At 46.1% G+C, this 25400-nt stretch overlaps 1 protein-coding gene across 1 annotated transcript in view; it reads left to right on the top strand.

Annotated features, from left to right (window-relative positions):
- The window catches only part of PRKDC (protein kinase, DNA-activated, catalytic subunit), an 836940-nt gene that overhangs the window by 727901 nt on the left and 83639 nt on the right, over positions 1-25400 (top strand). Inside the window, exons 76-78 of the mRNA XM_063923695.1 lie at positions 21176-21319; positions 22051-22246; positions 23122-23189. Of these exons, the coding sequence (XP_063779765.1) occupies positions 21176-21319; positions 22051-22246; positions 23122-23189 (408 nt within the window). The remainder of the gene's footprint in view (positions 1-21175; positions 21320-22050; positions 22247-23121; positions 23190-25400) is intronic.

Below are 25400 nucleotides of genomic sequence, written 5' to 3'. Positions count from 1 at the left end.
AAAATGTTCCCGAAGGAGGCGGTCACATCCCAGCCTGCCTGCTTCGTGGGACTTAGGGGGGAGAACGGCCCAATCCCACTAAGGGTTAATGGTCCCGTTCCCCGCTGACAGGACGCTAGCTCCTGAGGGAACTATTCGCAAGCCCCACCATGGCAAGCGTGCATTCCCGCAACACGCCGCCACCCCTAACAGAGCCCGCCACCCCTAACAGAGCCAGCAGAAAGAAGAGTGGTGAGTACTATGCCGGCGTCCCGGCTAGCGTGTCGCCGGCCATTATGGCGGCATTAGGGTACGGAGACTCACGGGTTCAAAATGCGGCGGAATGAGTCTACAGACTTAGGGGGTCATTCCGAGTTGATCGCTCGCTGCCGTTTTTCGCAGTGCAGCGAACAGGTTACTACTGCGTATGCACTGCAATGCGCAAACGCGTCGTACGGGTACAAAGCGAATCATTGCTGGGCGATGGATTTAACGAAGAATCCATTCGCACAGCTGATCGCCTGGAGATTGACAGGAAGAGGGCATTTTTGGGTGTCAACTGACAGTTTTCAGGGAGTGTTTGTAAAAACCGCAGGCGTGTCCAGGTGTTTGCAGGGCGGGTGTCTGACGTCCGTTCCAGGATCAAAAAGACTGAAGTGATCGCAAGGGCTGATTAAGTCCAAAGCTACTCAGAAACCGCAAAAAAAGTTTCATCCCGCTCGGCTGCACACTCGTTCCCACACTTGCAAAGCGAAAATACACTCCCACGTGGGCAGCGACTATGCGTTTGCACGGCTGCTAAAAGTAGCTAGCGAGCGATGAACTCGGAATGACCCCATAATACACTGTTGTGTACACAGTACCCAGACTGGCAATACAGGCTTAAAAGGGGGCTTATTCCATTTTATGCACTTAGACACTAAGCCAGTATAAAGTAGAGCGGGAAGACTGCGCGCCATTGTATGGGCGGGGCTTCACTATGAGCGGATACAGCAGCTCACATGCACCATTTTCCCTCACTACAGCAACACAGACGCTGACTGCAGGGATGTGCAGCTCCTCCGGATAGCCTCCATACCTCAGCGGTACCAGGGGGTCATAGCAGGGGGGAGCTATTTACTGGTGTACTAAGTCCCTAATCTAGGTACTTAGTCTGCGACTCGGCTAAGCTTGGCTTTAGTGATAAGGGTGCCGTGTGCTGATTCTATCCTCTCTCTGTGTCTTTCGGAAAGGGCTCTTTGTGGGTTAATTGTGCATTTAACCTTTTCCTGTGTGTGTGCTGTTACTGCTGCAGAATGTCAGGCAAAGAGTTTGGTTCATGTTAGGCACAGTGTTCCTCTTCTCCAGGGGGTTCACTAGTGTGTACTCAGTGTAGTATCCCTTCTCAGGCTACTGGGGCTGAGCCAGCATGGCTGGACTCCATTCGGCGGATGATTTCCACCATCTCTACTAAATTATCTCATAATGAGAAAGAGACGCATTACTTAAGACAGTCTATGGCTAAGTTTATGCAAAAAGACTCTGTACTCAGACCAGCGTCTCAGTCCTCTACCATTGGTCCGCAAAAACGTACTTTGGCACATATCCTGCATTCCGACTCTGATGATGACAGGACAGAAATGAAGGAAAGGGAGGTGGACATAGAGGGTACACTGTCGAAAGGTGTAGAGGCTCTCATAGAGTCTATCGGTGAAGTTCTAAATATTCCTGGTGACAGAGGAGTGTGAGGAATCTTACTTTAATATAAAGAAAAAATCCTCGGTCACTTTTCCTGTGTCAAAGGAATTAAATACCCTGTTTGAAGATCCGTGTGTTAATCCAGATAAGAAATTTTAAATTCCTAGGCGGTTATTATCATCGTTTCCTTTTCCTCCTGAGGATAGGAAAAAATGGGATAATCCACCGATAGTTGATACATCAGTCTCCAGGCTCTCACGTAAAATAGTACTACCTGTTCCTGGTGCAGCCTCCCTAAAGGATACAGCTGATCGTAAGATTGAGACTACACTCAAATCTTTGTATACGGCTGCAGGAGTGGCCCAAAGACCCACTATAGCATGTGGGTGGATTCCTCGAGCCATTGCTAAATGGTCTGGTAATTTAATTGAGGGGTTAGACACCTTACCTCAAGGGGAAATTGTTTTACTCCTGCAACAGATACAAGACTCTGCAAACTTTATGGTTGAAGCCATTAAAGAGATTGGTTTGCTTAATGCACGCACCACAGCTTTGGCAGTGTCATCATGCAGGGGATTACGGCTACGTCAGTGGACTGCTGACGCGGACTCCAAGAAAGGTGTGGAAGGCCTGCCTTTCACAGGTGAGGCCTTATTTGGCGACAAACTCAACAAGTGGATCTTGAGAGCTTCTGCTGGTAAGTCCACCTATCTACCTTCTGCAGCTTCGCCAGCTAGGAAGGCCTACTCAGGACCCAATTTACAATCCTTTTGGACTGCAAAGTTTTGGGGCAAGGCCATAGGTTTTTCTACCGCTGCTAGAGGTAAACCACGCAAACCAGCGACTGCTGGTTTACAGGAACAGAGCTCAGGCTCTGCCTCCTCAAAACCCTCCGCATGACTGTTGACCGCGATGCCTGGGATACAGGCAGGTGGGAGAAGGCTAAAATTCTTCAGTCACATCTGGACAAGATCTTTCCAGGATCCCTTGGTCATAGACCTTATATCCCAGGGCTACAGGCTGGAGTTCCAGGATCTCCCACCTCACACATTCTTCAAATCAGGCATAACAGTTTCTCAAGAAGTAAGAATAACCTTACAAGAAGCCATTCAAAAACTGTTACAGACTCAAGTCATTGTTCCAGTTCCACCTCATCTACAAAACAAGGGATACTATTCCAGCTTGTTTGTAGTTCCGAAACCGGACGGTTCGGTAAGACTGATTCTGAATCTCAAATCATTGAACCCATAATTACTAGTGTTCAAGTTAAAGATGGAGTCTCTGAGAGCTGTTATCTCAGGTCTGGAAGAGGGGGAATTCCTAGTGTCTCTGGATATCAAGGATGCGTGTACCTTCACATTCCGATCTGGCTGCCTCATCAGGCTTATCTATGGTTTGCACTGCAGGACTGTCACTACCAGTTTCAGGCCCTGCCATTCGGTCTCTCCACGGCACCAAGGGTGTTCATCAAGGTGATGGCAGATAATAATACTACTCCACAAACAGGGAGTGAACGTCATTCCTTACCTGGATGACCTTCTGATAAAGGCTGCGTCCAGGCAGCAGTGGTTAGAGAACATTGGTCTCACAACCAGATTACTCCTGAACCTGAAGTCCTTGAATCCTTACCTAAAGGTTTTCAAATTCAAGATAGAATCTTTGAGAACTGTGATCGCAGGCCTGGAACGTCAGGAATTCCTAGTACCCCTGGATATCAAGGACGCTTACCTTCATATCCCAATTTGGCCTCCCCATCAGGCTTATCTGAGATTCAAGTTACTATAAACACTCGTGACCATCTATAGATTTTGCTAGCAATATATGAGCGAATCCGGTGACATCTAGTGCGCAGCACTTTTATTTTAAACACTATTTCTTTTCTATTTACACGATTCTACTTTCCTTTTAATATTCGCTGGTTTTAACATATAATTCAATAAAAGTTATATCTTAATACAAGACTGTGTGCACCACCATAGGGCATTTCGAATTCTTTCTTCTCTTTTTTTCTTATCTGAGATTCACCCTGCTGAATGATCACTACCAGTTCCAGGCATTACTGTTTGGCCAGTCTACAGCTCCGGGAGTGTTCACTAAGTTGATGGCGTAAATGATGTTCCAGCTCAGGGTCCAGGGGTCAACGTGGTCCCTTACCTGGACGTTTTCCTGATAAAGGCGAGTTCCAGGGAGCTCCTACTGCTCCATATGGATCGCACTATACACCTTCTGTCAAACCACGGGTGGATCCTCAATTTTCAGAAGTCCCACCTGGAGCCATCTCAGCGGCTCCTGTTTCTGGGAATGCTACTGGATACTGTAGCGCAGAAAGTGTTCCTCCCAGAGGACAAAGTGAGAACTCTCCAGGAAATGGTTCGCATGGTTCTCCGACCGACTAGAGTTTCCATTCATCTTTGCATAAGATTATTGGGAAAGATGGTAGCCTCGTAAGAGGCCATTCAGTATGGATGGTTCCATGCCAGACCCTTTCAACTGTACATCCTGAACAAGTGGTCCGGTTCCCATCTTCAGATGCACCGGACGATTCAACTGTCACCCCAGGCCAGGATTTCACTCCAGTGGTGGCTGCAGTCTTCCAATCTCCAAGAAGGTCGACGCTTTGGAGTTCAGGATTAGATTCTCCTCACGACCGATGTGAGTCTGTGAGGGTGGGGAACTGTTACCCAAGTGGTGCAGTTCCAAGGAAGGTGGTCAGCCCAAGAGGCCCTACTTCCGATCAACATCCTGAAACTTCGGGCTATCTACAATGCCCTGAATCAGGCCTCCCTTCTGCTCCGGGATCAAGCAATCCAGGTACAGTCGGACAACGCCACGGCTGTGGCATACATCAATCGACAAGGAGAGACAAAAAGCAGGGCCTGCATGAGAGAAGTATCAAGAATACTCCTGTGGGTGGAACTAAATGCAATGGCACTGTCCGCAATCTTCATTCCAGGAGTAGTCAACTGAAAAGTGGACTTCCGGAGTCGCCATGATCTCCATCCAGGGGAGTGGGGCCTACATCCTCAAGTGTTTCAGCTGATCATCGACCACTGGGGTTGCCCCCAGATCGACCTGATGGCGTCTCGCCTCAACAAGGAACTTCGCTCCTATTGCTCGCGAACCAAAGACCCTCAGGCTTGCGCAGTGGATGCACTGACGTCGCCTTGGCCTTACCGGCTGGTCTACATATTTCCTCCGATTCCGTTGATCCCGAATGTGCTCAAGAGGATCCGGCATCAAGGAGTACAAGCAATTCTGCTTGCCCCGGAATGGCCCTGGAGAGCATGGTGTGCGTATCTTCTGGACATGTATGTCAAAAACCCTTGGCCTCTACCACTCAGAAGAGATCTTCAACAAGGACCGTTTGTCTACCCGGACTTATGGCGTCTTTGTTTGACGGCATGGAGGTTGAGCTGAACATCCTAGCTCACAAGGGCCTTTCCACGAAGGTTATTGCAACCATGGTTCAGGCCAAGAAACCTGTGACGTCAAAACACTATCATCCTATTTGGAGGAGATATGTCTCTTGGTGCGAGGAACGCATGTATCCGCCTGCAGTGTTTCACTTGGGACGTTTCCTGCAGGCTGGTGTGGAGAAGGGCTTACATCTGGGTTCTATTACAGTCCAGATTTCAGCTCTCTCCTTTTTCTTTCAGAAGAAATTGGCAGTGTTGCCAGAAGTTTAGACCTTCTTGCAGGGAGTACTCCACATACAACCTCCCTTTGTGCCGCCTACGGCACCCTGGGATTTGGATGTAGTGTTAAAATTTCTACAGTCCTCCTGGTTTGAACCTCTGATGACTGTAGAAGACAAGTACCTCACGTGGAAGACGGTGATGTTACTGGCCCTGGCTTCTGCTAGACGTGTCTCAGAATTGGGGGCCTTATTGTATAAAAGTCCGTACTTGGTCTTTTACGAGGACAGAGCGGAGCTCCGGACTAGACAGCAGTTCCTGCCGAAGGTTGTTTCGGTGTTTCATCTGAATCAACCTATTGTGATTCCGACCTGTTCTGATGCGTCTGCTCCTCCAGAGACATTGGATGCTGTGCGTGCCTTGAAGATATACGTCAAGCGTACGGCTTGGATCAGAAAAGCGGATTCCTTTTTTGTGCTCTATGATGCACAGAAAAAGGGTTGCCCTGCTTCCAAGCAGTCAATTGCTCGTTGGATTTGACTTACTATCCAACAGGCCTATGTTTCGGCAGCCTTACCTGCTCCTAAGTCTCTAAAAGCTCACTCTACTAGATCGGTGGGCTCTTCCTGGGCGGCTGCCCATGGAGTTTCGGCCTTGCAACTATGCCGGGCCGCTACCTGGTCGGGGAAGAACACCTTTGTGAAGTTCTCTTTGTGAAGTTCTACAAGTTTGATACCCTCGCCAAAGAGGATACCCAGTGTGGGCAGTTGGTGCTGCAGTAGTCTCCGCACGTTCCCGCCAATTCTGGAAGCTTTGGGACATCCCCATCGTACTAATGTGTCCCCAATATCCCTTGTGGATGCTAGAGAAAATAGGATTTTAAATACCTACCGGTAAATCCTTTTCTCGTAGTCCATAAGGAATATTGGGCACCCACCTCTGTGCAGTGACTTTCTGCAGGTTCTCTGTTAGATGTTACATGTTCAGCTGTTTCTGTTGCCAGCTGTTGCTGGCCTAGTTGTGTTATTGGGTGCTAGTGTGTAAATCTCACCACACGTCTCGTTATGTTCCTTCTCTCAGGTATGTCATTTCTCCTTCGGGCACTATTTTAACTATAACTGCCTGTGGGAGGGGTCATAGAGGGGAGGAGCCAGCACACCCAGTGGAAGAAATTTAAAGTGCACTGGCTCCTTTGGACCCCACCTATACCCCATCGTACTGTGTCCCCAATATCCCTTATGGACTACCAGAAAAGGATTTTACCGGTAGGTATTTTAAAATCCTAATTTCTCTCCATGCTTTGATAAATCTCCACCTATATAGACTTCTTAGTGATAATTTATTGTACTTCTACTGTTCTTGGAAAGTACAATTGATACAGAAGTATTTTGTAATATAAAGCTTTACAAAAGTAACACAGTACTGTATGTTACTGTCTGAACAAAATATAGTTAATTATCTCAGTAGGATAATTATTTCCATTATTGACTCATGGTTCTCACAAAGTCATGTTTGACATCCTATCTCTCAATAGCTCAATCGAATATAATAGAGTTATAGCAATGTGCAGACATTTTTTACTAGATGAAATGAGTAAGACACTTGGCGAGATAATATAATTTTTGAAATGTACATATTCATAAATTTACATATACTGTACACTACAGGTCCACAGTTTTAGAATACCCCAATTTTTCTCTAGCATCCATAAGGGATATTGGGGAGATTTGGGGTATAGACGGGGTCCAAAGGAGCCGGTGCACTTGAAATTTCTTCACTGGGTGTGCTGGCTCCTCCCCACTATGCCCCCCCCCCCACAGGCAGTTTAGAAAAAAGTGCCCTCAGGAGAGGATGCACATCTCTGCAGCTCCAGAGAGTTTTCTTCAGTTTCTTTTCAATCTTTATTAATTTCAGTATGCTGTTTGGCAACAGCATACCTGCACCATGGGAGTTAGGGGGGGCGGTCACCAGCCCTGTGAGGTGTCAGTGCCGCTTCCCCGCTGCAGGACCAACGTCCTGAGAGGTTGTTTGTACAGCGGGGCACTGCGCCTTAGCTGCGCAATCGCAGCACGCTGCACACCCCTTAAAATAGCCTGAAGATGACGACAGTGGCGAGTACAAACCAGTGGCCCCGCTAGGGGGGGTCCCCCGGTTCAAAGTGTGGCTGACACGCAGGGGAGACATACGAGACCCTCCTTTGTGGGACCCGCTATAGCCCCCTGTGTACACTGGGTAGCGGTGGCTTAAAGTAGCACTTGTGTGATGTTTTTAAGCTATTTGGGAGACATTGCCAGTATAAAAAAACACTAGCTCAAGCGCCGTTGGGGGTGACAGAGCTACCTCAGAGCGGAACCAGTGGTATTTTGGCACCTTCCACTGCTTACAGCAGCAGGCAAACACACACAGCTCCTCCTGACACTTAGAAACCGCTAGAAAACTGGTACAGGGTGTAGCAAAGGAGGAGAGCCGCTATTGTACACAATCTGTGTCTTATAAAGGGCAGTAATCAGATGTTTCACTGTAATATAACAACTTACAGCCTCACTGGGGCTGTGTAGCTGGGGTGTGCTGGTCTTCTCTCTCTCTCTCTCTCTCTCTCTCTCACATACAGTAAGGGCAGGCTTGCTAAGTTATTACTTGTTTGTGTGTATGTAATTGTGCTGAACTGTGAACATGGGTAAACACAAACTATGCAGTATATGATTCTCTTTCTTACCATCTGATTATGTATCATGTGAACAATGCAGCCAATCTTCACAACTCAGTGAGGAGTCTGGGGGAGAGGGTCAAGAGCCTTCCTGGTGCCATTAAAACTATGATGTCTGATATGTCATCACAACTCACTGCTTATGCTCAAAAGACTCAGCTACTACAGCAGGCTGTTGCAGACCTAGCTGCCAGGGCAGATGTTACACAGCCCTCCCTCTCTAACTCAGGACCACAAAAGCGTGGTTTACCTGCTCTATTCTCTGATTCAGATGAAGATATATAGGAGGATGGTCAGGGTCGGATTAACAATGGGGCTGATGGAGCTGCAGCTCCAAGCCCACTGTCCAAATAGGCACACAGAATTTGAACATTGTTTTGCTACAGTAAAAAGAAAGAGAGAAAAATCTTCTACTACAGTCTCCAGTGACAGTCCGAGGCCCCGCCCCCCAAGCTGCAACATCCCCACTCGTCCACCAAGCTGTGGTTAAAATGCCTCTGGACCCTCAGGCAAGGGCAGTAGATGGCCTGACATCACCGTGGCATTAGCGACTGGTCTACCTGTTTCCTCCGATTCCATTGCTCCCATGGGTGCTCAAGTGAATCAGGAATCAAGGAGTCCAGGCAATTCTGATTGCCCCGGATTGGCCTCTGAGGGCTTGGTATGTGGATCTTCTGGATATGTCCATCGAAGATCCTTGGCCTCTACCACTTAGAAGAGATCTTCTTCAACATGGACCGTTCGTGTACCAGGACTTACGGCGACTTCATTTGACGGCATGGAGGTTGAGCGGAACAACCTAGCTCACAAGGGCCTTTCCAGAAAGGTCATTGCTACCATGTTGCTGGCCAGGAAGCCTGTGACGTTAAAACACTATCATATCTGGAGGCGATATGTCTCTTGGTGCGAGGGGCGCACATATCCACCTGCGGAGTTCCACTTGGGGTGTTTCCTCCATTTACTGCAGGCTGGTGTGGATAAGGGCTTACATGTGGCTTCCATTAAGGTCCAGATTTTAGCTCTCTTCATCTTCTTCCAAAAGAAATTGGTACTGTTGCCAGAAGTTCAGACCTTCTTGCAAGGGATACTTCACATACAACCTCCTTTTGTGCCGCCCATAGCACCCTGGGATTTGAATTTCTACGGTCCTTCTGGTTTGAACCTCTGATGACGGTAGAAGACAACCTATTGTGGTTCCGTCAGGTTCTGGTACTTATGCTCCTCCGGAGGCATTGGATGCGGTGCGAGCCTTGAAGGTGTATGTCAAAAGAACGGCTCGGATCAGAAAGATGGATTCTTTGTTTGTGCTTTATGATGTACAGAAAAAGGGTTGCCCTGCTTCAAAGCAGTCTATTGCTCGTTGGGTTAGGCTTACTATCCAACAGGCCTATGTGTCGGCGGCCTTACCTGCTCCACAGTCTCTGAAGGCCCACTCTACGAGATCAGTGGGGTCTTCCTGGGCGGTTGCCCGTGGAGTCTCGGCCTTGCAACTATGCCGAGCTGCTACCTGGTAGGGGAAGAACACCTTTGTGTTGTACAGGTTTGATACTCTGGCCAAAGAGGATACCTAGTTTGGGCAGGCGGTGCTGCAGTAGTCTCCACACATTCCCGCCCGTTCTGGAAGCTTTGGGTTGTCCCCATCGTACTAAATTCCCCTAATTACCTACCGATCCTTTTCTCATAGTCCATAAGGGATTTTGGGAGCCCACCTCCGTGCGTTGACTTTTCTGCAGGTTGTCTTTTCTATGGATCCCTGTTCAGCTGTTGCTGTTTGGTTACCAGCCATTGCTGGTTGTTTTTTGTTAGTGGTGTGCTGGTGTATAAATCTCTTCACTCGTTGTTATGTTCATTCTCTCATGTATGTCCTTTCTCCTTCGGGCACTGTTTTACCTACAATTGCCTGTGGGAGGGGGCATAGAGGGGAGGAGCCAGCACATCCAGTGAAGAAATTTAAAGTACACCAGCGCAGGCGCGTCGGGTGACGGCCATCTCCGGGCAGCGAAGAAATCGATCACACCGGTGATTGCAAGAAGATTGACAGGCAAAAGGCGTTCGTGAGCGGCAACTCACCGTTTTCTGGGAGTGTCGGTAAAAACACAGGCGTGCCCAGCCGTTCCGGAGGAGAATTCCTGACATCACCACCTGTCCGGATCGTCGCAGCGGCTGAGTAAGTCCTGGGCTGTGCAGAAACTACAAAAACTTTTGTTTGTGCAGCTCACTGCACAGCCGATCTCACCCCTACAAAGCGTTTACCCCCTCCCCTGTAGGCGGCGATTACCTGGTCGCAGCAGTGCAAAAAATAGCCTGCGTGCGACCGGGTCTGAATTAGGTCCTAAGTCTCCCCAATATCCCTTATGGACTAAGAGAAAATGATTTACCAGAAGGTAATTAAAATACTATTTTTTTTAAATTTTCAAATAACTGAAATTTTTCAGGTTTTTTTTTTCCCCATCTAGCCTAAACTTTTTTTCATTAACATTACCTGGGAATATTTTACTGCCCATTAGCTTTAATGGATTATGTTTGACAATTACATTTGCTGGTGGGCACCAAAGCTTTCTAGGCTAAAAAGCCTCATTTTTATGTTCATGGGCACTTGACCACCAGGGATGCTTATCTGCACATTCACACTTCTCCGTTTTGATTTAATGAAGAAGGGAGACAATATTAAGGCTATTTTGGGGGGGAAAAAATATTTAAATACACTGAAGGCTTTAAATTACTATTTTGTGTTAATGCATCAATACAGATGTGTCGTAATACATCTTGCCTCAATACGCCATACAGCAAGGAGATTCCTTGTGTGAGTCAGCCGGCAGCACTGCTAATGTCGGACGTCTTTTTTTGCTGGAAATGCGTCTTAGTCACATCGCTATGTGACTAGGATGCACAATCAGCTTATAATTAAAATGATAGGTGGCATACCTATATTCTGTGTGCGACCACAGCTGTATCTGCATATGAAATGCTACATTACAATGATTTCCAGAAAACACTTTAACGTAGCGTTTCGTATGCAGATACAGCTGCAGTGACACACAGAATATAGGCATGCCAATATTATTTTAATCAGCATAAGCTGCTTGTGCATCCTATTCGCATAAGAATGCAACTTAGACGCATTTAAATGGTAAAAGACGTCCACCGCTACAGAGTCATGCCACGCCACGGTGTGACTAGAAGGGCTGTTTAATGAAGTCACATAAGAAAACAGAAAGAAGTGATGTTATAATCTGTAAATAGTAAAAGTTTACCTTGCCTCAAGTTTGACAAACTAATAAGTGGCTTGCTATGAGATTTTCATAAGTAGTAGTTACAGTGGATCGAGAAAACTGTCTACTGATATTGAAAAATCTAAAATTATGGTGATTAATTATACCACCAATAGAAGCACAAACAGTAATGAATTATAAGTGCTTGAATATCACAAACATATTTATTAGTATATCATACACAGAAACAGCAAATAAAACCATGGGGGTAATTCAGACCTGATCGCTGCTGTGCGTTTTCGCACAGCGGGCGATCAGATCCAAACTGTGTATGCGTATGCACTGCAATGCACAGGCGCTTCGCACAGGTACAAAGCGGATCGCTGCTCAGCGATGGGTTTGTACGACGGATCCATATGCACGGGCGATCGCAAGGAGATTGACAGGAAGAAGGCGTTAGTGGGTGTCAACTGACCGTTTTCAGGTAGTGTCTGGAAAAACACAGGCGTATCCATGCATTTGCAGGGAGGGTTCCTGGCGTCCATTCCGGTTCCGGACAAGCTGATGTGATCGCAGCGGCTAAGTCCTGGGATGTGCAGAGACTGCACAAAATCTGTTTGTACAGCTCTGCTACACATGCGTTCGCACACTTGCACAGCTAAAAATACACTCCCCCTGAAGGCGGTGACTATCTGATCGCATCAGTGCAAAAATCGCTTGCTAGCGATCAGGTCTGAATTAGGCCCCATATCAATAACACTAGTTAAAATCAGTTTCTGCAGCAGGGTACACAGGTTTCCACAGGAAACATTGGGGTGTAGAGTGGATCTGGATCCAGAGGCACCAACCGGCAAAGCTTTAGCTGTCCCAGGGACCTCCTCTGTAACCCCGCCTCCAGGCACTGTGAGCTCAGTTTTGAAGTTGGTGCCTGCAGCAACAGGTCACTAAACAGGAGGGCTGCGCTGGCAGCCCTGAAAGCTTTTAATTTTTGACAGAAATTTGACTTTTTTTCTCTGGGCTGACAGCACTACAAGTCAGATTGACTTCTGTGCTGCAACTCCATTACCTCCACAGCGGCACCGCATACTCCCGTTGATCTGGTTCCCGGGTACTTGCGGCAGAGACGCCCGCGGATGTAGGCACATTCTCCGGACCGTCCTCCAGGATCGCGTGGCTGCTACCGGGATGCAGGTAAGAGGGTCTCCTTGCGGGACCCGCTACAGAATTGCATTCCGTCTGTGGCCTAGGGAAATGGGGCGCGGTGCTTGCGGTCGACACTGTCATTGGTTAGGGACCACACTAGACCACCAGGGCAATAGGAGCACAGGTCGGGTGTACTAACACCCCATTTAATAAGACTCTATAGTACCTTGGATGGAAGACCAGCATAGGGGAGGCGGCGCTTGACCTGTAGCCCCTCCCCGGCTGAGGGCGCCATCTCCTGCAGATTTTCCACCCTGGAGCTGCAGGAGATATCCCTCATTCCCTCACAGATACGCTGGGCACCATTTTACAAGCATAGCAGCAGCAGGTCTCCGGGATTGCTGGGCAAAGTCTCCCATGTAAAGCCACCTGTACAAAGCGCCGTGTATTTACATTACACTTAAGTATCCTGCCAGTGTTTGAGACAGCTTCAGTTGAAAAATTGTGTACATATTGCAGATTATATTGTATGAGTAGTCTGCTATATCCTCCGTCCTTAAACCATGCAGTGATATAGTAGTCCAGTGCAGCTTTACTGTGATATAAATTTTGCATTGCATGTGACTGTGTGTGCCTGTACTGCTGTGTGGTTTCACTTTCAGTGTTTCCCAGCTATAACTATCACTATATTCTATACCCTGATCTAGGTGCGTCTGGTTCAAGTAATATATTTGCACACAGTGTTTATCCATATATAAGTATATTACATCTGTGTCACAGTCACGCTATACCTTATCTGTTTATTCCACGGATTATTGTTATTTGTCTGGTAATATATCGTAGTGTGCAAGTCCAATTGTTTACACTGTGCAATGTCTAACAAAAAGGACAGCAAATCTGTGGAAACTCCTGCAACATGCAGAGCATGCTCCGTGGATATATCAGAGAAGGAATTAATACATAATGGTCTCTGCACTGCTTGTCATGCGCCTCCCAGTTAGTCCACTGCCCCTGCACTTAGAAGCCACCATGGGCAGCCTGTAGCATTACCCCCACAATTTGTCCCCATAGTAAACCCTCCTTGCACGGAAACTATGTTTAACCAACTGCTACAACTAAATCAGTGTCTGATTAGACAGAAAACTGCCTCGGGTCACACACATGTCCCTGGTTCATCTAAGCGGGCTGCTTCTTCCTCTCAGCCTACAAACCTCTCTGAGGTCTCCTTTGACGAGAAGGGGGCGCATACGGTCCTGTGTGACACTGACTTCTGTGTTGCAGATGAGGATGCTCCCTTAATGGTATATGTCCCAATCCTGATAATGGCTATTAAGCATATTCTCCAAATCACTGATGAGTAGGATTCCACTACGGTGGCAAAGAAACCTGACAAGTTTAAACAGCAGAAAGTGGTTAAAACTGTTTTACCCCATTCTGATCATTTAGTGGACATCAGACGGGAACCCTGGTCTAACCCAGGGCAGAAATTCCCTGTCCCAAAAAGAGCTTTGGCTTGTCATCTTCTCCCTGCAGAGTTATGTACCAAATGGAAGACTCCACCACTGGTGGACTCTCATGTCACCTGCCTCGTGGTGTCATCGACTCTGCCTGTCACCAGTGTCACCTCACTGAAGGAACAGACAGATAAGCGCATTGAGGGATGCCTGAAATCTATTTACTCCTTTACAGGAGCTGTTCATAGACCCACTATAGCTGCCTCTTGGGCCACAAAAGGTATTGAGGCATGGGTTTAGGCGCTAGAGTAGGAGCTACCTGAGGATATCACTGACAATGCCAGACAATAACTGTCTCATACCACCGCTTCTTATATCCAAGAAGCGTCCTCTGATGCAGGAATGTTGGCGATCAAGGCGTCGGCTACGCCTGTCCTCGCACGCCGCATTATGTGGTTGAGGTCGTAGAAAGTGGACCTGGACTCCAAGAAGACCTTGGAAGTCCTCCTTTTCACTGGAAACATTATGTTCTGGGAAGACCTAAATAAAATTGTGTCTGAATTGGCAGCCACTAAGACGGCTTTTTACTCCCCACATCTTACCATCTCAGAAGGCGAAAAGCACCACTTTTCATTCCTTTCGACCTCAAGGGAAAGCAAAAGGTAATCATACTTTGGACAGTCTCGCGGTTCCAATCCATCCAAGGCGAAACAGTCCTGGGCAGCCCGCTGCAAAACATGACAAGCTTGCAAAATAACTGGGTGGGCCTCCCCCTGGGGGACCCCAGGGTGGGAGGCCGACTTCAACAGTTCGCCCAGGTCTGGCTCACGACCACTTCAGACGCTCGGGTACTGGAAGTTGTCTCTCACGGGTACGCTGTCTCCTACAAGAGACGTCCCCCTCACCAGTTCTGCTCAATGGCACTCCCGTCAGACCCGTTGAAGGTGCAATCTCTAGAACGGTTGTAAAACCCAACTGGGTCCTACTGACAATGGACACCGGGGTTGGGGAGTGGGGTTGGAGCAACACTCGTTTCAAGGTTGTTGGACCAGGGTTGAATCTCTTCTCCCAGTCAATATTCTGGAGCTCAGAGCAGTGTTCAATGCACTGACTCTAGCCCTGCCTCTAGTACGGAGCATGCCTGTTCAAGTACAATCAGAGAATGCCACAACAGTGGCTTACATAAACCATCAAGGTGGCACTCGAAGCTGCAGGACAATGTTGGAAGTGTCCAAAATCCTATGTTGGGCGGAGCGCCATCTACCAGCCATATTGTCGGTGTTTATTCCAGGCGTCCTAAACTGGGAAGCAGACTTCCTCAGTCGCCAGGACGTTCACTCAGATCCCGAAGTCTTCCAACTCCTGGTGGACAGATTGGGTTTGGCGGACGTGCACCTTATGTTGTCTCGACTCAACCACAAGGTACCAGTCTTCGAATCTCGAACCAGGGATCCTCAGGCGGCGTTCGTGGACGCATTGGCAGTTCCATGGAACTTTCAGCTGGCTTACATATTCCCACTGGTGTCACTCCTACCCAGGGTACTTCGGAAGTTCAAGCAAGAAGGAGGAATACTGATTCTTGTTGCTCCAGCGTGGCCCAGACGGCACTGGTTCTCCGACCTGCAGGGTCTCTCGGCCGAGCGTCTTCTTTTACTTCCTCAGTGTCAGGACCTCCTAATGCAGGGCCCTTGCCTCTACCCGGACCTGGCCAGACTGGCTTTGACGGCGTGGCTTTTGAAGTATCGCTCCTGAGGTCCAAAGGATTCTCTGAGGCTGTTATTCAGACTATGCTGAAGGCCCGCAAACTGGCCTCTGCCCGGATTTACTACAATGTGATGCATTCTTACTTCACCTGGTATACTGATAAGAATTTTGATGCCTATCGATTGAGGACTTCCAGAATTCTGGCTTTTCTGCAAAGAGGCTTGGACTTGTGTCTTCATCTTGTCTCCCTCATGGTTCAAATATCTGCATTGTCTGTGTGGTTTCAGCGCAAGATTGCCTCTATACCTACATATGTTCATTCAGGGTGTTCTACGTATTCAGCCTCCCTATGTCCCCCCAGTGGCTCCATGGGACCTGTCTTTTGTATTGAAAGCTTTTCAAGAGTCTTCCTTCTAACCTTTTGAATCGGTGGACCTCAAATGGCTCACGGCCAAGGTCCTGTTCTTACTGGCTATTGCCTCTTCAAGAAGGGTCTCGGACTTAAGTGCTTTATTCTGTCATCTTCCCTTTCTGATTTTCAACCATGACAGGGCGGTTCTCCGAACCCGGCCCGGTTACTTACCTAAGGTGGTGTAATCTTTTCACCTTCACCAAGAGATTGTGGTTCTGGCCTTTATCTCTGCAGACTTGTGTGCTAAAGAACGGACTTTAGATGTAGTTCGGGCTCTCCATGTCTATGTGAACAGGACCATCTCTATTAGACGGCCGGATACCCTGTCTTTTCTGTTTGTATTCCACAAATGTGGCTGGCCTGCAAATAAGCAAACTATGGCCAGATGGATTAGAATGGTGATTGCACATGCTTACGAGGTAGCTGGTCTTCCAGCTCCAGCTTCGAATGATGCCCATTCTACCAGGTCTGTTAGACCTTCTTGGGCTGCCCGTCGTGGCGCATCTGCAGAACAATTGTGCAAGGCGGCTACGTGGTCCTCAGTGCCTTTAATACATTCCCCTCCCAGGATGCTCCCTTTGTACGCCAGATTCTCACATCCGCTAAGGCGCGTCCCCTCCCTTGAACTGTTTAAGGACATCGCCGATGTTTCCCTGTGGAACCTGTGCACCCTGCTGCAGAAAAGGAGTGTTATGGTAGACTTACCATTGTTAACACTCTTTCTGCGAAGTACACAGGGTTCCACAGGGCGCCCACCCTGACGCACCTAGCTTCTGTGGGTTTGTATGGCATTAGCCACTGGTACCTTTTCTCGTCGTGAGAATGTGTTCTTATGTGACTAACATCTGCCTTCTCTCTTGCCTGCTTCCTGCATTGTACTAGTTAACAAAACTGAGCTCACAGTGCCTGGAGGTGGGGTTATAGAGGTGGCCCCTATGCATCCTGGGACAGCTAAAGCTTTGCCTGTTGGCGCCTCTGGATCCAGATCTACTCTACATTCACTTAATTACCAGAAATCCCTGGAGATAAGAGAGAAGATGGAAAACCAGTTGGCGACCCGGACCCGTTCGCTGGACCTCTGACCCCTCCTGGTAAAATGTAGATCCTCTATCACCGTTGTTGTGCCCCACCAACGCGTTTCAACCCTTTACATGGGTCTTTTTCAAGGTGCTGACTCAGGGATTTCTGGTAATTAAGTGAATCTTACCATCACCCGAATTGTTCCCAGAACTCTGAGTGTTGCTAGTGGGAGGAGGACGTTGGATTTTAAGATTTCACTGTGTATTGCATAACTTTTAGCTGGTAATTGTTTTGGATTCACCATTCAGGATTTCTGAGGGGGATCGTGTGTTTTATATAAAAAGAGTGTCCATTAAAAAAAACGTATTATACTATGCGATTTTTTTCTGTCATTCTAATACATGGCATATGTGGAGGATTCTCGCTGATGGGAACTGCATGACAAGTGTCGTAAAGGAGGGAGAAGAAAGACCACACACCTTGATACTGCCCTGATATATGGTTTAAAAGGAACGTATATATTTTTCTCTATAATATAGTTGGCGCCTACATAGTATTGCATTTTATTTTTGTATAGATTCACACATTAGGAGCTGTGGGGAGAGTCTCCTTGTGCATTGTCTTAGTGGGCTGCCACTATTTGCGCACACTAGGACCCACTACCTTTCATATATAAATACGCTCAAGGAGTTTGGAGGCAAAAGGGAGGAGAGAGATGGGTCGTTAGTTGGAGAGAGTGTTTGGATCAAGGGTAGGTTTTTTAAGAATAGGAGAGATGAGTGCATGCTTGAAGGCAGAGGGGACAGTGCCTGATGAGAGGGAGAGATTGAGAAGGTGGGAAAGATGGGAACAGGCAGAAGGAGAGAGGTAGCGGAGGAGGCAAGAGGGAATAGGGTCAAGTTAGGAGGTGGTGAGGGGACAGAAACGAATGAGGACCATGACTTCCTCAGCAGATGCATAGGAGAAAGATGTCAGAGTTGGTGAGAGGGATGGGGAGAGGTGAGAGGAGGATGGTTGCTGATGGTCTGGTGTGATGTGATGTCCTTACGTATGGAGTCAATTTTGGATGTGAAGTAAGTGGCAAAGTCAAAAGCAGAGAGTGAGGAAGGGAGACGAGGTGGAGGTGGGCAGAGGAGTGAGTTGAGAGTGGCAAAGAGGTGCCGGGGGTTGGAAGACTGGGAGGAGATGAGGTTCTTTAAGTATGACTATTTAGCAAGAGAAAGGGCAGCACTGAAGGATGAGGGCAAAAGTTTGAAAAGGAGGAAGTCTACCCTAGAGCGTGATTTCCTTCAGTGTCGCTCAGCAGTACGTGAGCATTTTTGCAGATATCTGGTGCATTTGGTGTGGCAGGGTTGACGTATTAATTTGCAAGGGTGAATAGTGGTCGGTGGAGCAGCAGTGTCAAGAGCAGAAGTAAGGGATGCGTTGTATATGGAAGTGGCTTGTTCAGGGCATGAGAGAGAGAATAGGAGACAGAAGTGAGTCAAACAGGGAGGAAAGGAATGTGGTGTCAAAAGCCTCAATGTTACGCTTAGTGATGGTAGCCTTAGGTGGTAGAGATGGGGAAACAGAGAGATAGGTTAAAGGAGAGTGGGTGGTGGTCAGAGAAGGGGAAATGGGGAGTTGGAAAAATCAGAAATATCACAACGGTGAGTGAAGACCAGATCCAGTAAGCTCCCATTCACTTGGGAGGGTGAAGAGGTCCACTGGGAGAGACCAAGTGAAGTGGTGAGGTTAAGGAGTTTAGAGGCAGGGGATTGTGTGGGGATATCGATAGGGATGTTGAAATCGCCTAGGACAGTGGTGGCCAACCTGTGGCTTATGAGCCGAATGTGGCTCTCTTTTTTTTTTTTTTTAACTGTGGCTCCCGACACTTGAAGTCACATTACCACAACAGTTCCGGTAACCACTGCACTCCAGAAAGACACGCGGCAGCACTACGAGGGCTGTGGACTGAGGGAGCCAGATACTAGAGATAAAACACCCACCGTCAAACAGAGGATCATTAAGCCCCTTTCACATCACCAATGCAGGATCCCACCCGGGAATTAGAAACGGTCCTTCCTGGGTGGAATCCGGCATTGGACCCTAACAGGTGGCTTCCCGACCCGGCAATTTGCTGGGTTGGTTGCCATAGCTGCAGGAGGGGAGGGGGCAGCAGGTGTGTAGGTGGCGCTGGGAGATGAGCTCATCTCTGCGCCTCCTCTCCCTAAGTAGTAAACAGGTCCCGGGTCGCATCGATCCGGGAACCCGTTTATGCTGCCACTGACCCGGTATTCAACCCAGGAATAACACTGCTTATAACCCGGGTTGTATTACCGGGTCAGGTGACCCAGGAATTCGACTATGGCCCATTCGCACCGCACACCAACCCGTGTCGACCCGGCAATATGCTGGGTCGATACCGGGATATTTGCGCGGTGTGAAAGGGGTAATAAGGAGCTGCTACAATGGCATGAGTAGGGGGGCTCTGAAGTGACACATGAGCGTACTAGCAGGAGTGACACAAGGGAGAGCTGGATGAAGTGACATATGAGGGTGCTAGCAGGAGTGACAAGTGGGGGAGCTGACTGGAGTGACACAGCAGGGTGCTGGCTAAAGTTACACATGGGAGAGCTGAAGTGTACTATGTGAATCGTCTTTCATTATATTTTATGTGGTTCTGGCTTTTTCAATTATTTTATGCGGAAGTGACTTTTTCATTGTATTTTATGTTGGATCTGGCTTTAAAAATTTATTTTATGTGGATCTGGCCTTTTCAATGTATTTTATACCAGGGGTGGTGCCTAGCAGGCACAAGGCCACACCCCATTTTTGCATGCTCTCCTTCGGCTCTTAGCCATACCTAACAAGATTTTTTGGCTCTTTGACTCTGACTGGTTGGCCACCCCTGGCCTAGGATAATGGAGGGAATGTCAGAAGAGAGGAAGCCAGGAAGCAAAGAAAGTTGTCAATGAATTTCGAAGCAATGCCAGGGGGGCGGTAAATGACAGCTACTCTAAGATGGACTGGTTGGAAGAGGCGTATAGCATGGACCTCAATAAAGAGAATATAAGGGACGGTTCTGGTGGTTTGAGTTGGTAGGAGTAACTAGAAAGTAAAAGGACCCCAACACCATCCCCATGTAATTAGTTACCATAACGTGTTTGTCTGACATCCATGTCTGTTTCATCAGAGGGAAATATTGATAATTAAACATTGTGTTACCATGATTGATCTAAATCCCACCTAGAATCAGGTTAGGCCATTACATTTGGCAGTTTGATAGGCCCGTAACAGCTACCAAATTTTCTACAAACTTTGACTGCATTTATTCTGTGTATCTACTTCACCATTGGTTACATCCATTCTCTATTTCTCTGCACATTTAATCAAACTCGCCTGGCTTTGGAAGGCTTTACCGGTCTGTAATTTTGAGAGAGGGAATAATATTGATATTTATTACTGAATTGTCTTTATGCGTTAGTACAAGGTGTATGTTGTGTGTTTATAACTGCTTAAGTGATTACCCATTTCCTTGTTGCTCAAGCAAAATAAAATAGTATCATTATACTTATGCAATTGTGAACTGCAAACTTAAATTTCAAACCGTTCTTTCCATGTTAATATTAATAAATATCCTTATATTTAACATATTCAGTAAAAAGACATGTTAATAAAAAACTTCAAACATACGCATTTATCTATAGATGTATATGGTGTGAGCTAGAGAGCAAAACATCTGCTTGTAATTACATTGAGAATACAATGGTTTACCTCATAAAGTATTAATATATAATTTCCTTCTTTGGTTATATGTGTATATACTGTACAATCCCATATCCAAAATGCTTGGGACTAGAAGTATTATTCTGTATTTTGGAATATTTGCATACCATAATGAGATATTTTGGGAATGGGACTCAAATCTAAACAGATAATGCATTTATTTCAATACTTCTGCTAAAAGGTCATTATTTTTTAAACCATAAAACCTGGTTGGTAGTTGAGTAGCTGTCCTCCTTTATTGATAAACAACATTTATGTACTCTTCAGTTGTTGTTTTTTTTCTCAGCATTATATATATATTCATGGATTCTTTTAAGTATATAAGTGTGATTCAATATACACTTGTTGAAGGAAAAGTGCAGGGCATTGCCACAGTTCTTTTCGATTATTTTTTATTTTCTCTGTTCTTTAAAATATATATGATTATAGCATTATTACATTGATAGTAATTAATTTCTGTTTAGGACTGGAAGGAAAAAATCTTTCATGAATTATCGAAAAAAAAACCAGATAAAAATCTCATTAAGGAGATGTATAAAGAGATGTATGCAGAACTTGGTAATGCAAAAGATCCTTCTTTTGGGCCATTCAGAAAGAGGTTTGCAGAGGTATGTATTTTTCTGGGGCAATTAAATGATTTCTTTCAACAATGTTTGTTTTTATCAGTAGTATAATAATGTTTTATTATTGTATACTATGGGGGGTATCCAAATCCCTGTGGTAAATATCTCGCCGTGGGCTTTCCATATAGCCCCAATAAGCCTGTGAGGACCGCGGCTTAGCTGGGATTTTGTTTCACCTACCTCAGGCAGGTGAAAATAAATCCCCGAAAGCAGCCAAGTTATCATGCGAAAAACGTGGCTGCGGCCATTGAAAACACAAAGGTTTTACTGATCCTTTGTGTTTTTTGAGAAAATGTGTTTTTTCGGAGGATCCTAATAGGATAAAATATCAGAGAAACATCCGGAAAAATTGCAAAAAATGTTTTTCACTCCTGATGTTTTTTTGCAGCTAATTCGTAAATCTGACTTGTAGTCTGCAAATAAATACCTACTGCTGTTATGTTGTTCCAAGAGTCTTGTGTCCAAAAATTCTGGCATCCCCCATTAACTTTTGGCACAATATATGCACCAGTGCATGGGGATAACGTTTGCTAGTTTCACCACCCCTAGAATTTTCTCTGGAGCTTGGTGCAATGGCAAATTTAAATATACCGTACCACAACTTTCAGATTTTCCTGCACGCATGTGTCATGAGGATGACTCCACACACTCTGTTTCTTCAATGCCCAATGTTACCGAAAAAAATCTCACTATTTCTTCTGATCATCTCATTGCAGACCTATGCAAAGAAGTTTGACCAAATTTGTGGAAAAGATGGTTTGCAGCTGTCTGATAAGAAAATCAAAGAATTTGATCAACTAGTGTCAGATATAAAGGAAAAGCAAAAGAAAGAGCCAGGAAATTTAAAAGAATATTCTCCTTGGATGAGCGCTTTTAAACCACAGTTTTCCAGAGATGACCTAGAAATTCCTGGTCAGTATTTTTAATGCTTCACATCATGAAATCATGTAATTAATATAATGTATATTATCACTATTGTGCATGTGGTTGCTGGATCCAATGTGAACTTTGTGTGTCACTGTATACCTACGGTACTACATCAAGCATAGCAACGTAAATATTTATCCACACATACATGACGGAGTAAATGTAATAGGATGTGAGAATCAGGATGTGAGAGTTTTCCAGTTTTTTTTTTTTTTAAAGTGCCAGTTATTTACATGGCAAAATCAACCCACTTTTGCAATGTAAATGATTGCCACTTTTAAAAAAAACGGGAAAACTCTCACAAAATCTCTCACATCTTATTTCTCGCACCCTATTACATTTTCCCCGGCAAGTACACTTACTATACTTCAATACTAAAATCTTAGAGGGGTATCCAATTAGCTCCGATCCATTTCAGGCCGATAAAAATGGCCTGATATCGCGATTAATGACCGATGGTCATTATCACAATGACCTATTACAGGGCGTTTTCATCAGCCAAAAATGGACCACCATTCGCACGGTAACACAGCCTGATCACGTGTTATTGCGGCTCCAGCAGCCTGCTTATCGCGTCGTATGCTCCGGGTTCCACAAGAAGTGCCGGCATCCTAATAGAATAGCCCCTGGCGATACAATTACCTACAGTCATTGACCAAAGGTAATTTGATACACCCCTTAGTGGTTCTGAGGGAGAAAAAGAAGAAACACACACACGCAATCATGGGTGCAACAGCTGGCATGAAAATAACCTGCAATAAATTATACATGTCTACCTCAGATTGTTATTTATGATGTATTGATTTTTGCTTTGTTCTGGGTTTTTATTTTCAAACTTATTTTTTCCATTTTTACTCTAGGTCAGTATGACGGCAAAACCAAACCAATGCCTGAGTATCATGTGAAGATATCTGGATTCGATGAAAGGGTATTTGTTCTCTAGGTTGTTTACAGTTAGAGTAAATAAAGTAAATGCTAGAAGTCTTACTTTGCATGAAAATGGAAACTGAAGTACTTTGACGCTACAAAATGATACAGTATATCCAGATTTGTACTGGACGTTGTATTAGAAATCATTATATACTGTAATACACTAGCTTAATCTCAGACATGCAAACCTTGCTTATTATATATACAGGGCCGGACTGGTCATCTGGCAGTTCTGGCGAATGCCAGTAGGGCCAATTGCCAGACGGACCGGTCTGGCCACAGAGCGACGGGCGTGGTTTCTGAAAGACACGGCTGCATTTTAACGTCTTGTCGCACCACTGTGTATTTGGTGATACACTGGCTCGGGGCAGGTGGCTTCAGGTGCTCCAGGCGACACAAGCATTTTAAGAGCCTCCAGGAAGTTGGCAGCCACTAGAGGCTGAAACTGAGGGGTACATGCTGGCAAGATGGCAGCACCTGGCGGGGCACGATCAGAGGAGAGACCCAGCGGAGCCAGTGGACACAGAAACCAAGGGATACCGGACAAACATAACTGTGTGTGGCATGTGGACAATTACTGTTGGTGGCATATGGACATTACTGTGGGTGGCATATGGACATTACTGTGGGTGGCATATGGGCATTACTGTGTGTGGCATAATGGGCATTACTGTGTGTAGCATAATGTCTAATAATGGGCATTACTGTGTGTGTGACATAATGGGCATTACTGTGTGTGTGACATAATGGGCATTACTGTGTGTGGCATAATGTGTTATAATGGGCACTACTACTGACTGTGGCATAATGTGTTATAAAGGGCACTACTACAATGTGTGCATAATGGGTTATACAGGTTGAGTATCCCATGTCCTAATATTCCGAAATACAGAATTGTTTGAGCAAGACTGAGAATAGTAAAACCTTTGTTTTCTGATGGCTCAATGTACACAAACTTTGTTTAATACACACAGTTATTAAAAATATTGTATTAAATTACCTTTAGGCTGTGTGTATAAGGTGTATATGAAAAATAAATGCATTCTGTGCTTAGACTTGGGTACCATCGCAATCGTATCTCATTGTGGTATGCAATTATTCCAAAATACTTCTGGTTCCAAGCATGTTGTATATGGGATATTCAACCTGTAATGTAATTACTACGGTGTGTGGCATAATGGGCACTACTATGGTGTGTGGCATAATTTGAATTGGGGATACTATTGTATGGACATACCCCTTCCCAACGAGACCACACGCTCTTTGTATTCAGAATATGGGGGATAGGGGGGTACAAATGCTCTTGATGCACACAGGGCACCAAAATCTGTAATTTCATCTCTGCTTGGGTGAGTACAGATGTGTCCTACTCTGTGTTCAGTACCCTGCCCTAAAATATTCTTTGCAGTGAACCCTAATCCTCTACAACTGCTAAAAGCTAGGGCTTAGTCAGTTGGGAAAATGCCTTCCCATTTTTTGTGTGTGACCTACACAATGAAGTGCCAGCTTTACCTAACAGAACCGACCAATACCATTTAATATAGGGAATTATGTACACTTGCATTTTGTTTTAATATTAATTATATTTGTAAGAGCATAACAAGTAGGAGTAGTCAGGAATAGTAAGGGGAGAAGTCTATACCAGGAGCCAGATGCTCATCCCTGTGGGCTTTAAATGCCAGGGCCTATTTCTCTTACGACCTAGAGGATGCTGGGGACTCCAAAATGACCATGGGGTATAGACGGATCCGCAGGAGCTTGGGCACACTATAAAGACTTAAACTGGGTGTGAACTGGCTCCTCCCTCTATGCCCCTCCTCCAGACCTCAGTTAGACTTTGTGCCCAGGAGTGAATGGACACACACTAGGGGAGCTCTACTGAGTTTCTCTAAAAGACTTTGTTAGGTTTTTTATTTTCAGGCAGACCTGCTGGCTACAGGCTCCCTGCAGCGTGGGACTGAGGGGAGAGAAGTCAGACCTACTTCTTAGTTTAAGGGCTCTGCTTCTCAGGCTACTGAGGGTTCGATCACTTGGTTCGCCTAGCTGCTTGTTCCCGGAGCCGCGCCGTCACCCCCCTCACAGAAGCCAGAAGAAAGAAGCCGGGTGAGTATGTGAAGAACAGAAGACTTCAGTGACGGCAGAAGACTTCAGTAACGGAGGTACAGCGGTCGCGCTGCGCTCCATGCACCCAAACACCAACGGCACTCAC

Source organism: Pseudophryne corroboree, chromosome 5, assembly GCF_028390025.1.
Source record: "Pseudophryne corroboree isolate aPseCor3 chromosome 5, aPseCor3.hap2, whole genome shotgun sequence".
In the NCBI taxonomy this organism is placed as follows: Eukaryota; Metazoa; Chordata; class Amphibia; order Anura; family Myobatrachidae; genus Pseudophryne; species Pseudophryne corroboree.
The sequence above is the reverse complement of the archived record's forward strand: the minus strand, read 5'-3'. Positions and strand labels throughout refer to the sequence as shown.